We start from the raw sequence: 16872 nt of genomic DNA on the forward strand, positions 1-16872 counted from the left end.
ATTTGGTGCCAATGTGCACAGCAGATTTTGTTATGCTGATTGCAATTTAAAGTTCTCCACTGTGCAATCACTCCTGTTAGAGTATCAGCCATGAAATGACCTTCAGTGCTAAATTGCAGAGGTGATTAAGCAAGGGTTTCTTTTGTAGTACCTTCTTTGGTAATGCATGGCACAAAGAGGGACTTCTGTCCCAACTCAAATCACAGGCATAATAGTTTTCTGATGAAGGACAGAGGTCGTCAATTCATCAATAGCATGTCTAAAAATGTTTACTCTGGAGTGTCTAGATAGACGTATTCTTCAATTTATTGTCCTGCCTTTGATCCAAGTGCTTTCATCAGTTGTAGTACGGGGGAGATTCACAGACATTTAATCCCACACCTCAATCTCATAAGACTTGCAAAACTGGGATGAAACTGCCAGTGCGATGTGCCTTTAGCATATGGGAAGCGTCTGTTTTAGAGACTGGTCAGGTCATTTACATTCCTTTATCATTCAAATGCATTTTCTATTTTATCTTGGATTATAAATGAAGAAAGTCCATTATATAAATATATATTGTTAACTTTGATCATCTAAGCAGAGTTTGAAACAATCACAATTGCATGATAATTAATGATTTAAATGTTTATTTTACACTAATTACAACAATGTCCGACAATAAAAAGGACAACAAAAAAATTTAGGTTAATATGAAGGCTCTTGATTCCTTCACAAAAGTATTGCCAACACTTTTTTAGTTTAATTCCTAAATGTCTTATGGGGTTGAAGTTTCTAAAGGCAGTTTACAACCATTAATTTGTCATTTCCTAAAGGACATATTTCTTAAAGTGTGGTTTTTGGCCTTGTAGGAGAATAGTCTTGATATGAAATATTCACATTTTAAAAGGTCTCCACGTGACAACAAAACCAGAAGCCTGCCTTGCATTCCATAGGTCGATACTAGAGCTAACACATCTTGTGTGATTAGACTGTAGGTCTGCCACATCTCTCTCCGTGTCCTTAGAGCCAAACAGGCAATGAGGCATTTTCAGATGGCCTTGTAAGCACACGACATTAGTAATTGTAGAGCAATCTATTAAGATCTCTTGTGTTTTGAAAGCAAGTGGCATTGAAAAACTACAGCTTATTAGGGATGACACGATGTAATAAAATAAGACCTGTTTTCTGATTTGAAAGTAATAATTACTACAGTAGCATAAAATAGTAAGGTATATATCACAGAAAAATGTAGGGCAAAGTAATTACTTCTTTGCTTAGAGAAGGTGGCTTGCAATTCAAATGAAATTCTACAGTGGAAATTTCATTTCATCAAACCTCTTAAATCAAGGTTGCTGTAATAGAATGTTTGTTTTACAATGCAGTTATATAATATATATAATACAGGGGAAAACAATTTAACTGACCTCCAAGGCAAGCTCCCATAGCCAATGCAAAAATGAGAGGTTTGACTGGCAGGTTGACATCGGCATCTTGACTGAGGTCTATAAGCACAGGAATCTATGGGGGGGAGGGAAACAAAATGAGATGATGGATGGACAGAAGGCGCATGATCATAATTCTCATAGGCAATGTACATGAAGACTGAACAATTAAGCAATGCCTATTACAAACAGTCATCTGTCAAAAACTAAGCATTGTAAATGTCAGGGTCATGAAGAGTGTTATATTCAACAATTTTGATAGCCTATTAGCAGATTGAGTCATATTCTACTACTGCACAAGTCAACAAGAAATCAATAGTGGATGACATTAGATTTTCCCCCCCTTTTTCCTCTCTTTCTGCACAGACACACAGTTCGAAAAAACAACGAATGAAAACCTCATGAAACAGCATGTATGAACCAAGCTTCACTGCACTGGCCCAGGCATGAAATCTACACAGATATAAACAAGACAAAAACACTTATGGCTCCACAATGGCGGCTATAGATATCAGTAGTTATCATGAACATATAACGGTGAGAAGCAGAGAATGCATCCCTGTGGTGACAACAAGAAGCACGCATGCATCCATTTCTCATAAGCATTCGATCTACCAGTGTAGCTTAATTTAAAGATTGCATATTTGCAGAAAATGACTTCTGCCTCGAAGATTTCAGTGTGTAGCCACTTGTCTGCGACACGCTGGCCTCCCAGCTAACAGCGGCTTCAGCTGCAATCGACTTGAATAAATTACACAGCACAACTGTGATTACATTTTCTACTACATTTGCCATCCGGTTCATTCAGCTGTGGCATCGCCACTGTGGATAAGAGGGCACCAGGAGCCAAAGCAACCATATACTTGTGCTGACAAGAAAATAGCAGTTTTATGTTTGCAGTGGAGCGCAAATAGCAAATTTTAATCTGTGTGGAAAGTCCTAACTTGACAGGTGGCATAGAAACATTTTCGCAGATCTCAAACATGATCTCTGTAATCATAACTCACATTAGCCTATTTATTATACATAAAACAGCTGTTTGATAATTAATGTGGATTAAACTTTCATTAAGTTGTCTACACAGGAACAGCTACGGAACAAGTTTTATGGGGACATTTCTTCTTTTTTACAAATGTAAAGAGATACGTTTTATATCTAAAGGATAATGTACAGCCAGACAGGTTTAAATAAAAAAGTAACCCCAACAGAGCAATCACAACCCTAAGGATAGGCGCAATGTATCACCTTGAAGATTTACTTCTTCTTTTTTTGCAATAACTGACTCTATAAGCAAATAAATTGGGAAATTATTTATATTGATATATACACAACCATTCAATAATTTGTTGTGATTTAAAAAAATAAAATAAAAACTTTTATTCAGCAGGGAAGCATTTAATTTATCAAAAGTGACAGTAAAGACTTTTACACTGTTACAAAAAAAAAAAGTGTTTCAAATAAATGCTATTTGAACTTTCTATCCATCATATAATCCTTAAATGTTTCCTGAGACCCAAGCATATTTTATTTCTGAAGATCAGCATTGCCATCACAGGAATAAATTCAATTTTAAAATATTTTAAAATAGACTTTTCACAATATTACTGTTTTACTGTGTTTTCGATCAAATAAATGCATCTTACTGGCCCCAAAACCTTTTAACTGTAGTTCATCTTCCCAGATAAACAGTCTCCGCAGGAGGTTTTTTGAGGGTTCCTGAAGATATAACATCAATTGCGTTTTAAAGGTCTACCACAAAGACAAGACCTATGGTTATACAGGTTAAGAACGGCCAGTGATGATCATGTTATAAGATCACATTAATCAAATCCCACAAGCACTTTGATCCAGTTTACTTGTTGCAATTAAAGAAGAATCCTTGGCAAGTCAACCAACAGATTGCCAAGGACACAAAAGGAGATCTACAAATGGAGAAGAGGGACATGACTGTGGCCATGTATATGTCATATATAATCCCTTACAGATCAAGGGACAGAAGTAAACAGCTTCTAGACCCTGCATTGATCCTCAGATCAGATGTGCAATGCTCCATATGGATGTCAGTGATTGTGCCATGTTTAAAAATGCATAGAATACTCAAACTAAACACATTGTGTCTGATACGTGGACCTAGACATGACGAGCACATGAAGGCCAATTTCAAATTGCTTTATGCATGGTGTGATATATGGAGTCAATATAATACAATTTAATATTCTGACCACAGAAATACACAGAAACTTGCTGTTTAGACCAGCATGCATTTCCATGCCGCTACATTCTAGTCAGTGTTGGTTTTTGAGCAAAACATTGTCTTTCTAATGAAGCTGGTTGATCAAATGAGACTTAAAGGGTTAGTTCACCCATAATGAATTTTCTGTCATTAATTACTCACCCTTGTGTCGTTTCAAACCCGGAAGACCTTTGTTGCAATGATGTTGCTGCCTATGGGTGGGACAGAAAGCTCTTGGATTTCTTCAAAAATATCTTAATATGTGTTCTGAAGATGAAGGAAGGTTTTGGAACGACACGAGGGAGAGTAATTAATGACAGACTTTTCATTTTTGGGTGAACTACCCTTTTAAAAGTGATGAGTAATGAGATTGAACAGTAATCAGACTTTTTGCAATCTTTTTTGCAATCTTTAAAAAAAAAAGAAGTTAAAAGAAGTTAGTTATGAGGTTAGTTATTTAGCATACCAGCATCCATACCACTTTTCAAGAGGGCAGTTCAAAATAACTGAATGCATGCTGATTTTTGTTGTTGGTGGAGTTCGAATCAGGCACATTCTGTGCTCAACAGAAGTGAAGTGTGTGTCTAACGGCATGGCCTTTTTAGATTCAGATTGTTAGAGGGCACTGCTGAGACATTTTTTCTGTATTTATACAGTGACGAGTCCTGCAAAATCAATGCAATCCATTACCACCACGGGTGTATGCTGAGCTCAAGTCCATTTCACCCTCTTTATCTCTTCTTTTTTGACAAAGAGAGAGAAAGAGACAGACAGTGAGAAAGAGAGACAAAATAAGAGAGCTGCTGGTCAACCAGTGGTCAACTAGTCCAACAACCGACTAGTCGAACAGTAAGATCTTTATGTAAACGCTCCCTAACAAACATTCAGTACATAATTGGGGTCGGACTAACTGGCTAATTAAAGTAATCAACTTGTCGTTCAGGCAACCTAACAACTAATTTAAAAAAATCTTTATGTATTTTAAAAATATGTCGTTTTGCACATCCCTACTACACATGAGACGAGAGAAAGAAAGAATGCAAGTAAGAAAAGAGGGCAAAATAGACAGATCAAATGAAACATGTGGAAAATGCTGGAGAAGGAGGAAATGAAAAGGCTTTTGAAATGCTAAGTGATTTCTGGAGTGACTTGTCTCTTCATCTGCCCTGCATTCTTCCCTTCTGCTCATTTGGCAGTGAGCGATTGGCAGCACAGCTCTGTCTGTTTGGTGGCATGTTCATCATATCAGCTCACAGCACGTGTTCCTCCATGATACACATGATTCATGCGCTGCTCTGATAGCACATCATCATCACTCACTATACTGTTCCTCACACGTATAGAGGATAAGATGCACTATTTTCACCGATTTGTCAACAGAACATGGGCAGTTGACACGACATGTCAAGCAGTGATGGCAGTGTCCTGCAGCGTGACATGCTATAAAACTATTTGAAAAAAAAACATTTCTAATTCATTTATAAACGTACAACAGCTCCTGTCTTCTACATTGGCCAAATATTAGTAAAGTACTGGAATGTTACACATTTTACTTTGTTTGCAGGGGTTAAATTGAATGTGCCGATGCAATCTTTAAAAAAAAAGAAGTTAAATATAATGGAGAAGATAGTGTGATTTTAGAGCTAGTTTTGTCTTATCTTTGTGTTTGTGTGCAAATGATTGATGGAGTGTGTGTGTTCCTTACCATAGTGGCAGTGAAGGGAATGTTGTCTATAAGAGAGGAGGCCAGCGCTGAGACCCACATGACTAAAATGATGGCGATGGCCAACCGCTCATCCTCTGGCACTGCCTGGGAGAGAAGATAACAATAAAATATGTCACAACCAAACACACACATACACAAGCCCTGTCTCTCTGTCAGTCTCAAGGCCTATAGATGCCAACACAAAGGTGGGAGGCTTGCAGACAATGTGTTCATGACACAGTCACATTGAATTCATTATTTCACGGTCTGTTGCTTTCATAAACCAAAACACACCACCACACATGTACACAAGCAGAAATAAACACACTTTCTAACCATATGCCCGTTTTTCATCCCTATTTTATATGTGAAAAAGCACCGTAGCTTTTTATATGCATGTAAAAAATGTGCTTTATTAGAAAATGGTTTTATTTCAGTCGTTTCCCCACTATTCTTCTCTACGGTTGTTTATCTACTGTACATGGTCAGATTTTAGGGGTTCTGGTGCTGATGATTGGATTGAATGCATGAGAGCTCCACAGCAGCACCTGTCACGAATAATTATGGTGATTGTAAAAGGCCCACACACCAAACACAAGCTGACGGGTCTATCAGAGTGTGATCGCCAGCCAGGCAAAGCTGAACTCTTCCAGGCCTGTGGAAATCTCTCAATTTATGACTTAACACAGCCCTACTACTGGATCAAAGATTACAATAAATTCAGCCAGCCACATTATTTAATGAGGTTCATTTGGCCGGTTTACAGTGTTTTTATGTGTGGAAACACGTGCTCTTAGAATTATGGTGTACAAACTGTATGGGGAGAAAAAAAGCTATAGCGTACAACAGTGCCTGCCCACTTTTTCAGGGGCCTTGGATTTTTCCTATTTATTCCTTTCTATTCATCACATCATTATAATCTTTAATTTGAAGCAAACATGTATTTGGAAGGTACAAGACTGTGTACTTCACATCTTCAATGAGGGAAAGAAACACAAATCCTTGAAGCATCGCAAATGAAAACCGAACTAAAAACAATGGAGAAAAAACAATTATTTATTTAAAACAATAGAGAAGTATAAAACTATTTATTTAAAGATGTTGATATTTTATATTTATTGCAAAATATGTACATATACATAATGTACAAATATATGAACAAATACTGTCTTTTCCTACTTTCTTAAACTACTTATGTCATTTGTGGTGCTTAATTGGAGTGGGCAGATACCTTTGTAGCGATTTGCTTGTTGTGATTCTCTGATTGGTAGATCAGTAAAATGTAAAATGTGATTTTAAATCTCACAAAGTGACTTGTTTCTCAACATGTGGCTTTACAGTATCTCGCAAGTGCAGATTTGTTTCTCATAACTGTGAATTTATATTTTGCAGTTGCAATGTGATACACAATGACTTTATTTTTTTCATATACCTGTACTGCGTTTACTCTGAGGCAGAAACAGAGTTTTGCTCAAAATCCGATTGCAAGTGGTCACAGGAGACATGTTACTTCCAACATGTAAACATGTTTCACCTCCCCACTTGTGATCGTATCACCCAAGATATAACGTGATTTTTTTTGGAAAGATTTTGTGCTGATTTGCATAACTCATTTAGTAAATTGAGCACCACAGAAACACAGACAGCCCCTGCAAATTTAAATTCTTAGTGAAATCCCCCCCAAAGACTGTATCAAATATTTCTGGAGCAAATACTCACTTTTATCAACACTGCTGTCTGCTCCCCAATGTAGTCGATGAGCTGCAGCTGGGCTAAGGCCTTAAAACACACCAAAGAGAAAATCAAGCCATAGACCAAAAAACCAAAACAACAGACATTTAATCTGACAGTCCTGATTTTTCATCTTTTAAACAATGGAAGTTTAATATCAAAATTCATCGTATTTTTTGTCTAGCTGCTTGCGGTGCACACTAGCATAAGTGATTGTAAATGTTGGCTCTGCTTTAGAGGGCAAACAGTTTATCTTGGAGAAGCATTAAGCTCCCCACTGGGCCCAAGGGGTGGTCTTCCCTGTGTGAATACTCTCTTCCTTACAAAACAAAGGATTAAACCAACACAAACAGCAAACCCAGCAGTTATGCTGCTGACATGCTAACTTTTCCCTTACTTAGACTCCCAATCTCTAAGTCACCCCCCTTTCTCTCTCTTTAGTTAAGAAAGAAAGATAAAAAATAAACATAACACACTATTATATACACTATTAAATATTTCTTTATTTTGTCTATTTCATGACAATGCACTTGAAATATTTAGTCTTTTAAAAATTTGCACGTTTTTTCCTCTTAGGCTTATGCTCAGGTTTGTAAAAAGAAAAAAGAAAAGAAAAAAAAGATCAAATTAAAAAAAAGAAATGTATTTAATAAAAAATATTGAAATAAAAAAGATATATTACATTTAAAAGAACAAATCTATTTTTCTTACATTAATTGTGTAAATTAATTTACAGTTGACAAATCTAAATATGAAAGATAGAGATTTTGGTTGCAATTAAATCATTTGATTGATTGATTGATTGATTGATTGATTGATTGATTGATTGATTGATTGATTGATTGATTGATTGACTGATTGATTGATGTTGCATTTAAAACTCAACACACGTTTGATACGAACATGACAAACTCGGAACAAGCATCCAAAACACAACATTCACCCAACTAAACTGGTCTTTTCAGCTTTGTCAACAAGGACTAGACATCACTGTAATGTAATACATGACAGAACATTGGGATATGTGTGCGTTTGTGTTTTTAAGCATGTCTGTGTGCAGTTCGTGAGCATTACCATACCTCCATAAGCACAAAAAGAGCAGCAAAGAACAACAGGGTGGCCCATTCCACTCTGTGAAGTATGATCTCGAAGTCTTGAATGTCAGCCAGCACCAGTAACCACAGAGCCCCCAAGATAGCGATCCAACCTGAGCGACAAAACAGTACATCAAGCCAAGATCACTGGAAAAGAACCGAAAACACTTTGAACACAACTGCAATTTTATTTCCTGTTGTAGCACGTAAAGGATTTAAGATAGTGGAATCCTGGAAAACAGCCGACCGGTAGTTAATGCAATGCATCAATCATATGTTATGCCTCTATCTATCTTGCCTTCCCATGACCACAAACACATTCTCATCAGCCGACCACAGTGGTCCTAAATCTGGTATTCCACTCACACAAAACCTCAGTCAGCGGGAGAGAGACCAAACAGTGGCATTCAATTAGAAACACAGTCCAGCCACCTCACAAACAGACTCATAAATGCTCTGCACATCGATATACTGACACCACAGGAATTCTGCGACACCACAATGGACTACGGGTTGTCAGGGTGTAAGAATAATAGGCCTAAGCCAGTTACTGGATCGTCTTCATTAAAGGCTTCTGTGATGTCTTCGACACTGATCTTATTGCCTCAGTCTAAATAAATGATAGGAATTTCAACTACAACAGAACAGAACATAAATGTGGTAGTTACCTTTCCTTTACCATCAATGTTGAAAAAAGTTCTGCTGCTTAATATCTTTCTGGACATTTTAAAGATATGTTTGTCCATAAATAGTCAGTGGGTTTCGGTGGGAATTTTAATGTAAATATTTTTCAAAATATTTCCTTTTGAATATTTTTTTTCAAAAATATATATTTCTGTGTGTTCCATAGAATAAAGAAAAAATACAGGTTTGGAATAACATTAGGGTGAGTAAATGATGCCAGGATTTAACGTTTTCATATGAACGCTCCCTTTAAGTTCAGCAGTAAATATCATAGCAAAAAAAGTGTCAACTTCTGTATCACTGTTTATTTTAATCCACTCACATGTTAACGTAATATCAATCTGAAAAATCTACCAAGAAATGGAGGTGAAATTAAAAAGGACATTAACTATGATTGTGTGAAGAATTATTGCCAGACATTTTACTACTGATTAGCTGATGTACCATTTCCCAGAAGCCTCTTGGAATAAAAACATGCAGCATGTCAGGAACAAAATGTACGAGTCACTAAAGCGAGACTGATAATACGGCGGGACGTGGGCCAGTGTTATACTGCTACATCACATGCGGTGGTGGAAGTCCATCATTATAAGCATGCCATTTTAGAGATCAGGGCTGTGCACAACTAATGCGTCACATGTCAGCCTTTAACCTTTACTATAATAGCCACAGAAAAGCAGGCTTTATTCTGGACCTGCATATTACATGCAACTGTTTGACGTTGAACATAAAAATAAAAAATAAAAATAAAAATGACTTGCTGTAAATGTTACAACAAACGAACAGAAGCCATTAGTGCAGTTAATGAATGCTTACATACTGGGAGAAACATTTACAAGCAGTAAGATCAGATTTTGAAACATATTTAAGTGCAGGTAGTAGATTATCATCTCTAGGTTGTGTTTTACCAGAGCAACCATTAAGAGGACATTCATTATACAAGAGCATCCAGGTAAAACGGTTCCTGGAAATATTATTCCCCAGTAAACTGTTTGTCATCCTTTACCAAGACAAAGCAGTGAAAGGGAAAATTTCATTTCTTGTTATTTTGAATTTATTTGTTAGTGCAGTATTGATATTTCCATTGAATAGTACTCCTCAATGTACAAAGGATAAAAATATGAGAGCTTGAACAGTGGATCGTGTTCGATTGGTGTGATGTATATGAGTGCTTTTGGGCCTTGATTTAAAAACAGGAACACGTAGTGTGGACTCTGAGGAGTTCAGTCCTTGAAACAGGATGTGTTGAACAGATGGTCACATACACACTATCAAAGCTTTGGGGTCGAAATAAAATTATCATATAGCGACACAGGGCCTTTGTCTGGTAGACAGTCAGGAACCAGGTCCTGTGACCACCAAGGGGCTCAATGGAAGTGGTTCTCAACTGGTGCGCCACAATAATAAAAAAAATGGGTCAAAGGTATGGGGAAAAAACTGCTTAATGCAAACAATAAATTTGAATTAAATATATTTGTTGATATTTTGGCATAAATTTATTAGTTACATGATAAAAGTGTGCAAAAGTAGGCAACATTAAAATAAACACATTGAAAAAGAAAATGTATAAAGTTAAGATGTGTCAACTACAACAATTGATTTTAAAGAGGCCATGTTATACACTTTTACAAAGTATTAATTTTATTTTTGGGGTCTACTAGAATAGGTTTTCAATTTTAATTTAAATTTATTTTTTTAATTTTTACATATTTTACATTGTTGCAGCATCTGTGTTGCGTCCGAAATTGAATACTTCCCCACTAGTAGTCGAAAAACAGTACGCCAACAGAGTAGTATGTCCGAAAACGTATTCGAAAAGCAGTAGGCAAAAAAGTCCCCGGATGAAAAAGTCAAGACTCCAATCAAGGCGTTTCATGGAGTTCAGAAACAGTGCTGCTTACTGATAAAGAGAATAAAAATAACTCACGACCTTTTTCAAGCTCAAACAGCAACATTACACACAAAAGAAATTTTAAAATGTAAAAAACACAATAGGTCCTCTTTAAGATTTATTATTATTTTTATAAGTCGATAAACAAGAACTTTTTTGGGTCACCAACATGATGTTTATGTAAAATCTGGGTCCTAAAGCAGAACTCACTACTTGGGCCGAGCAAAGTGGTGTCATCCATACCATTTTGTACCAATGCTCCTTAAATTTAAGCCCAGTAAGGATAATTGTGAGCAAGAATGTTTCTCCAAAAGTGAAGGAAGAGTTGGTCAAATTAATTAATTAAATTTCATTATTAGTCTGCATAAACTTTGCATTCATGAAAAACTCACCATTCTCACTATTATTGTGACACCAGAAAGAGTCATAAATGTCAACTCAAAATCTAACCCACACCACTCAAAGCGGAATAGTGAATTACTGAGCAATTATCTAAAGACCCACTTCCACCAGAAAGACTATTTCCTGTTAGCCAGCCAGAGGCTTTGAACTCCAGCCAGCGATGCCAGTGAGTGAAGTGCCTCAATTTAAAAAAAAAAAAGCTGGACAATGGTCAAACCGTTATTATTCAAGCTTTCCACATTTAGCACAAAACACCACATGCATGCACACATGCTTTGGGATTATGACCAACTCTGGTCAGTAAATGCTGCAACAAACCGATATGATATAAATCATACATGCTTCCAATTCAAGCACAATTTGATTAAACAGGTGAGTACTGGAGATTGCCTGTGGGAAATTATTTAATAAGGGATAAGGAGGACGAACAGAGGAAGAGTCAAAGAAGACAGGAAGAGAAAGAACAGAAAAAGACAGAGAAGGATTCAGATGCATTCACAGAGGAAAAAGATTTACTGTAATTGTGGTGGAGAATGTATTGGTAACGATGGTTTGATTTAAACGAGGTAGAGATCATAAAAGGCATTATTGTTGGGAAAATCAGAATGATGGAAGACAAAGTTTTGTAACTAGTTATGGGAATCTCCAAGTCTATTAATAAAAAATATATATATTAAATGTGAATTTTTGGATGTAAGATCAGGATGTAATTTGTATACATAACTACTATGGTAATACAAAGTTGAAATTAACTGTAAAAATAAAACTCTGACTTCTTAAATGAAATCTGTTATGCCCCTCATTTTTGGTTAATACCCTAAAGATGGATATTTAAAAAATAATTGTAGTTCCAAAATTAAACTCCAATTTCCCATCAGAGTCTTTGAATATCTTCTCATCTAATAAAAACCCAGGAGAATGAAAATAATGAAGCTTTAATCTCTTTGAGACTGTGATTATAAAGTTTGTTTGGGTTCTCATAAGATTAGAAAGGTCAAGAACAATCAACCTGATATTTAAAGCTACACTGTGTAATTTTTTAAGTTGATTCTTAGCAAAAAACACTTTGTTCTCTCAAAATTATATGTGCTCATTAATGTATAATTACTTTTACCAATTAATCAAGTATTCTCGTAAGTGTAGAATCTGCCATTTATAATACGAGTCGTTCGAATGGCGGAAACCATGTTGCGCCTCCATCTTGAAAATACATTAGACAAAGAGGGACATACCTGGAAATTCAAGCTTCGCCTTTCGCGTTTTTACACTCAGTGGCACCGTGACGAATGCGATGGGGAGATTACTCGCGACTGCCGGCAGATTTGAAATAATACGGCCACCATAGGAGTTAAAACGCCCTCGGAATGAGAGGGGCTAGAAAGTAATATTCAGTTGGTAGTCATATACAATTTCACCGCTAGATGGGAGAAAATCCTACACAATGTAGCATTAAGTATGTTTTTGACGGATTAAGTAGAATTTGGGGTCAAACACAACATGAGGCATTTCATGAAAACTTTCACGTTAATTTTCACATCAGTTGGATATCGTTAGTTTTAGTAAATAGAAAGTTAGAGAACTTTAGAGAACCGTTAGAAAAGTAACAACACATAAATCACAATTCACCACCAGACAGATCAACTGACATTAAAACACTTTTTTTTAGATACAAGCATCTTTTTCTCGAAGAGTAAATTATGTTCAACGATTTGGATGATACAAACACACACACACGACACACACACACATGCACACGCACACAAGCACTGTAGCTCATGCTTGGTGTGAAATGAATCCCAGACTTCTTCCACACTGGCATTGGAACGGTTTTGTCACAACACAATCCAAAAAAAGTAACTTTTGATTTGCTTTCTGCTTCAGTGTTCCCCCACGGCATCCAACTGAAGATGGAGGAGGAATTGGGAGCCTTCAGCAATGCACAGCACAAACAGAGCAGAAAAAATGAGAGAAAGAGAGAGAGAAAAAGGCTCTGCAATTAAAAGAAGTTTGCTGAGAAACCTTGGAGGCTCATTCATCATACCCAAAACAACACAGGCATTCCGGCCCGTTGAGTGAGACACAAACACCACATCATGTTCTTCTTTTTAAAGCAAATGTGTTTCCACAAGCACCCTTTTATAAAGAACCTTGTCTCTCTCAGGATGTTCCAGGAAGAAATGAGCTGTTGCGTGTTTTCTACTTTGATTAATCTTCCTGTTTCCTCATTCATTATTTGGTGGTACAGCTTTTGTACTGCCCAGGAGATAAATTATGTCTTATTTCTTAATTTAGTTATTTATAAATAAATTACTATATCAAGAGCTGAGATACATTAGTAATATTTAATGTGCATGTGCTCCAGATCTTAAATGAAATGTTTTTTAAAATTAAAATAAATTAATAATACTTCAAAGTCACAGTACAGAAGAGTTTTTGGTTAAAAATGAACACAACTCAATATGTATACCTTCAGATGCATGTTAAAAGTGTTAAAAGCCTAATAAAGCTGCTTTATTTTACATTGGAATTAATTAATCATGACTGACTACGAATAGGGTATTTCTCCCGTGCTAAATTACAATTTCGGATTTTTCGTAACTGTATCCACTGCACTAGGTGTCAGTATATTCCGAGACAACAGTCAAATCAATAACCACAAAAAATGACTTAGCACAAATGTTGACCTCTAACCACATAACCAAATAATGCTTAACACAAGATTCTTAAAAGTTGCATGATGTATTCTATTATTATTATTATTTTTTTTTTTTACATTTTAAGAGCATCTAAATATCTTTACTTTCAGAGTAAAGGCACACCGAGTATATAATTGATATTTCCTACTCATTAAATGTTTTCATGGACCTATAGAAATGACCTTTCAGAGCCTTTTTTTCTCTAAACAGTCTTTGAGTGACTTAAAATCGAGAAAACTCCCCAGATGCACTGTTACTGCTAATGTTGTTCATAGAAATGTGCTAATGTTCTCTAGTCAATTATAAAATAATCAAATTGTAATTACATAATTTTTCTGGGAAATGGATGGCCTTGGGGCCTAAGAATCACTTAATTGTCATGAATGTGCTTTTCGTTGGAAAGTCGTGTGGTGCTCTGTGAGCACAATGCATCCTGTGTGCTTCATTGCTCTCCAGCAGGCGCACTGTATCCTCGCCCATGATTAAATAATCAATATCAAAGGTCAAACAGAGTGGTGATGTGTCAACCTAATGAAAGTCTAATGACAGTCATTTGCAGCCCATGCTGGACGACCCTGGTTTTGATCAGGAGGAGGAACTGAGAAGAATTTGAAAGCAGAACCACACTGTTTTTTGAAAATGGTAATGTACAGTGATTATTTTTGCGATCAGTGCCAAATAATTATGTACACAGCTGTGGAAAGACAAAAAAAAAAAAACATGATTTTGTATGTATGTAGTAGAGATGCTCATTTTTATCATTTTGAAAATAATATTCATGTGTCATCCCTCCATAAGATCAAACTGTCCACAAATGAGAATTGATTATCAATACACAATCAGACCCGAACAATATAACAACCTAAGAGAGCTGTGTGGCAGGCATTTTCTGATTGACCAACTCGTACTCACTAATAATGTTTGGTGAAGTTCTCAATTTCATTTCTATCAGTAATTGACATCTCATTCACCGTGTAATAAACATGTCTATTAACCAGTTCGACAAAGCTAGAGCAAAAAGGGATGGCTGTGTGGCGGGAAGAAAAAAATTAAACCGGTAACAAAATACTTATTTTGGGGTGAGTAATACTAGCTGTCTTATTTAATCTCACGCTACTCCATTGTTATGGCTTTGCATTTGTGTCTCTTTCTACATTTAAAGCCCAGCTGCAAACAATTACCACATCAACACATTGACGGATTTATACACGCACCAATTAGATCATGGGAGGATGTGGCCAGCTTTATTAGAATAACATTTGTTTCTCTATTTTTATTCTATGAACCCTAATATAATGCATATAAAATGAAACGTGGTAGAGGAATTGGCACATTTTGATCATTTCCAAAATAGCAAAGTATTCTTGTGATTCCATTTCCTCTGCTCAAACAGAGAGGAAACAAGCCCTAATAATTAGATTGTGAGGCGTGTAAACAGCAGGGCCAGTTCAGCAATAGAAACGGATGAAGCCTGATTATTTGTGTCCTTGTTTGTCTCTCTCTTACCCAGATCCAGATGTATGGCAGGAACAAAAGAGTTCAGGAAGAACATAAAGATGACCACCCCAAGGACAGTCAGACACTTGACCAGGAGGATTTTGTCAGTTATTCTGTGCTATAAAAGACCATGAAAGATACGTTTTAGAGACAAGACAGAAAGAAACATGTCTAATACCTATTATGCCCTCTAAACCAGAGTTTCTGGTGGCTTGCGATCCACAGGTCTGTTCAAATCGGATCGCTTATGGGAGTGGGGAAAAGCTTTTCAGGCAAACTTTTACAAGGGAAGAAATGCTGTGAAAGCACCTAGAAGCATCTTTTGTTTATGACATCAAAGGTCATGTGTCCAACTAAACTCCAATAAATGGCATTTAATAAACAACATAACCCAGAGTACATTACATACATATTTAACTTCAACAAGGCTAAAGATAAAGTGTCCTGACCACAATATGTTTCAGTGAATTATTGACAACTAATCAAATATAAAACCATAACGTTTTAATTGATGTTTAGAAACCAAACTATAAACACTGTACACACTTCTGCAGTTATTTTCCCTATTCAGTCAATTACATTAACAAATGTAAATTTGTATGTAAATCTGTTAAGGACTTTTTGTTTATTTTTGTACAAAATGAATGAATGAATGAATTTTTTTATTTATTTTTATGTTTTATTTTTTTTGACAGGGACATTGTACATTAATAAAACATTGCTGTAAATGTACCAGAATGAATTAATTAATGTATTTATTTATTTATTTGAGAACCAGTGATCTAAACGCTTTACTCCACTGGAAGTTTCTTATCAATAAATAAGATAACATCGGAAAGATAAGGCAGGCTTAGCAGAGAGGTACAACACATAATCTTAATGCAGCCTTGTTTTACCTTTTTTTGCAGTTCTTGAATATTTTGCTCCCAGTTTTTGTCTTCCTGTGATATTTGCCTGTGAAACAGAATGGAATGGAGAATGGAGTGTGTTAATACATCCTTTCAGCCAGCATGGACACCTGCAAATGAGTAGAAGAGGTGACTTCATGTGGTCACCCAGAATCTTTTCTACTCAGCATGTGAGGCTATAAATGGCTTCTGTGATCATTCTATCTCTCATCAAAGCAAACCACAAGCCCCGCAAAATCACAAGCAGAACTAATCGAATTTCTTTTGTTAAAAGAAACATTTATGATAACAAAAAATAAGATACTGTTGAGAGAACAAAATTTTTGTGCTTGATTGAAATTTCAGTTCTCTACAAGATCTTTAGGGGGCCTACACAATTGAGAACAAATAGCTACATTTTTTTACAGGTTTTTCCTTTTATTTATAATTTTATAATCTTTCATTTATCATCCTGTGCTACTGTCAGACACAACAGGTGTCATGCAGTGGGAATGGATATATTTTGGACCTGAAGTGTTTTCAAGTGACCTGATACCAAGACAATTATCTTAATACCTTATTCAATATCAAAATGGCTTTAGATTTTAAGGCTTGAGACTTTGAGAAT

General features: G+C 36.0%; 1 protein-coding gene across 2 annotated transcripts in view; it reads right to left on the minus strand.

Annotated features, from left to right (window-relative positions):
- oca2 (oculocutaneous albinism II) overlaps window positions 1-16872 on the minus strand; it is a 91387-nt gene that overhangs the window by 18185 nt on the left and 56330 nt on the right. For both annotated transcript variants that reach the window (XM_079628934.1, XM_079628935.1), the window contains 6 exons: window positions 16254-16311; window positions 15367-15475; window positions 8173-8300; window positions 7082-7141; window positions 5363-5467; window positions 1407-1500 (listed from right to left, as the gene is read on the minus strand). In XM_079628934.1, the coding sequence (XP_079485060.1) occupies window positions 1407-1500; window positions 5363-5467; window positions 7082-7141; window positions 8173-8300; window positions 15367-15475; window positions 16254-16311 (554 nt within the window). The remainder of the gene's footprint in view (window positions 1-1406; window positions 1501-5362; window positions 5468-7081; window positions 7142-8172; window positions 8301-15366; window positions 15476-16253; window positions 16312-16872) is intronic.

The sequence above is a fragment of the Phoxinus phoxinus genome, assembly GCF_949152265.1.
Source record: "Phoxinus phoxinus genome assembly, chromosome: 11".
NCBI classification, from domain to species: Eukaryota; Metazoa; Chordata; class Actinopteri; order Cypriniformes; family Leuciscidae; genus Phoxinus; species Phoxinus phoxinus.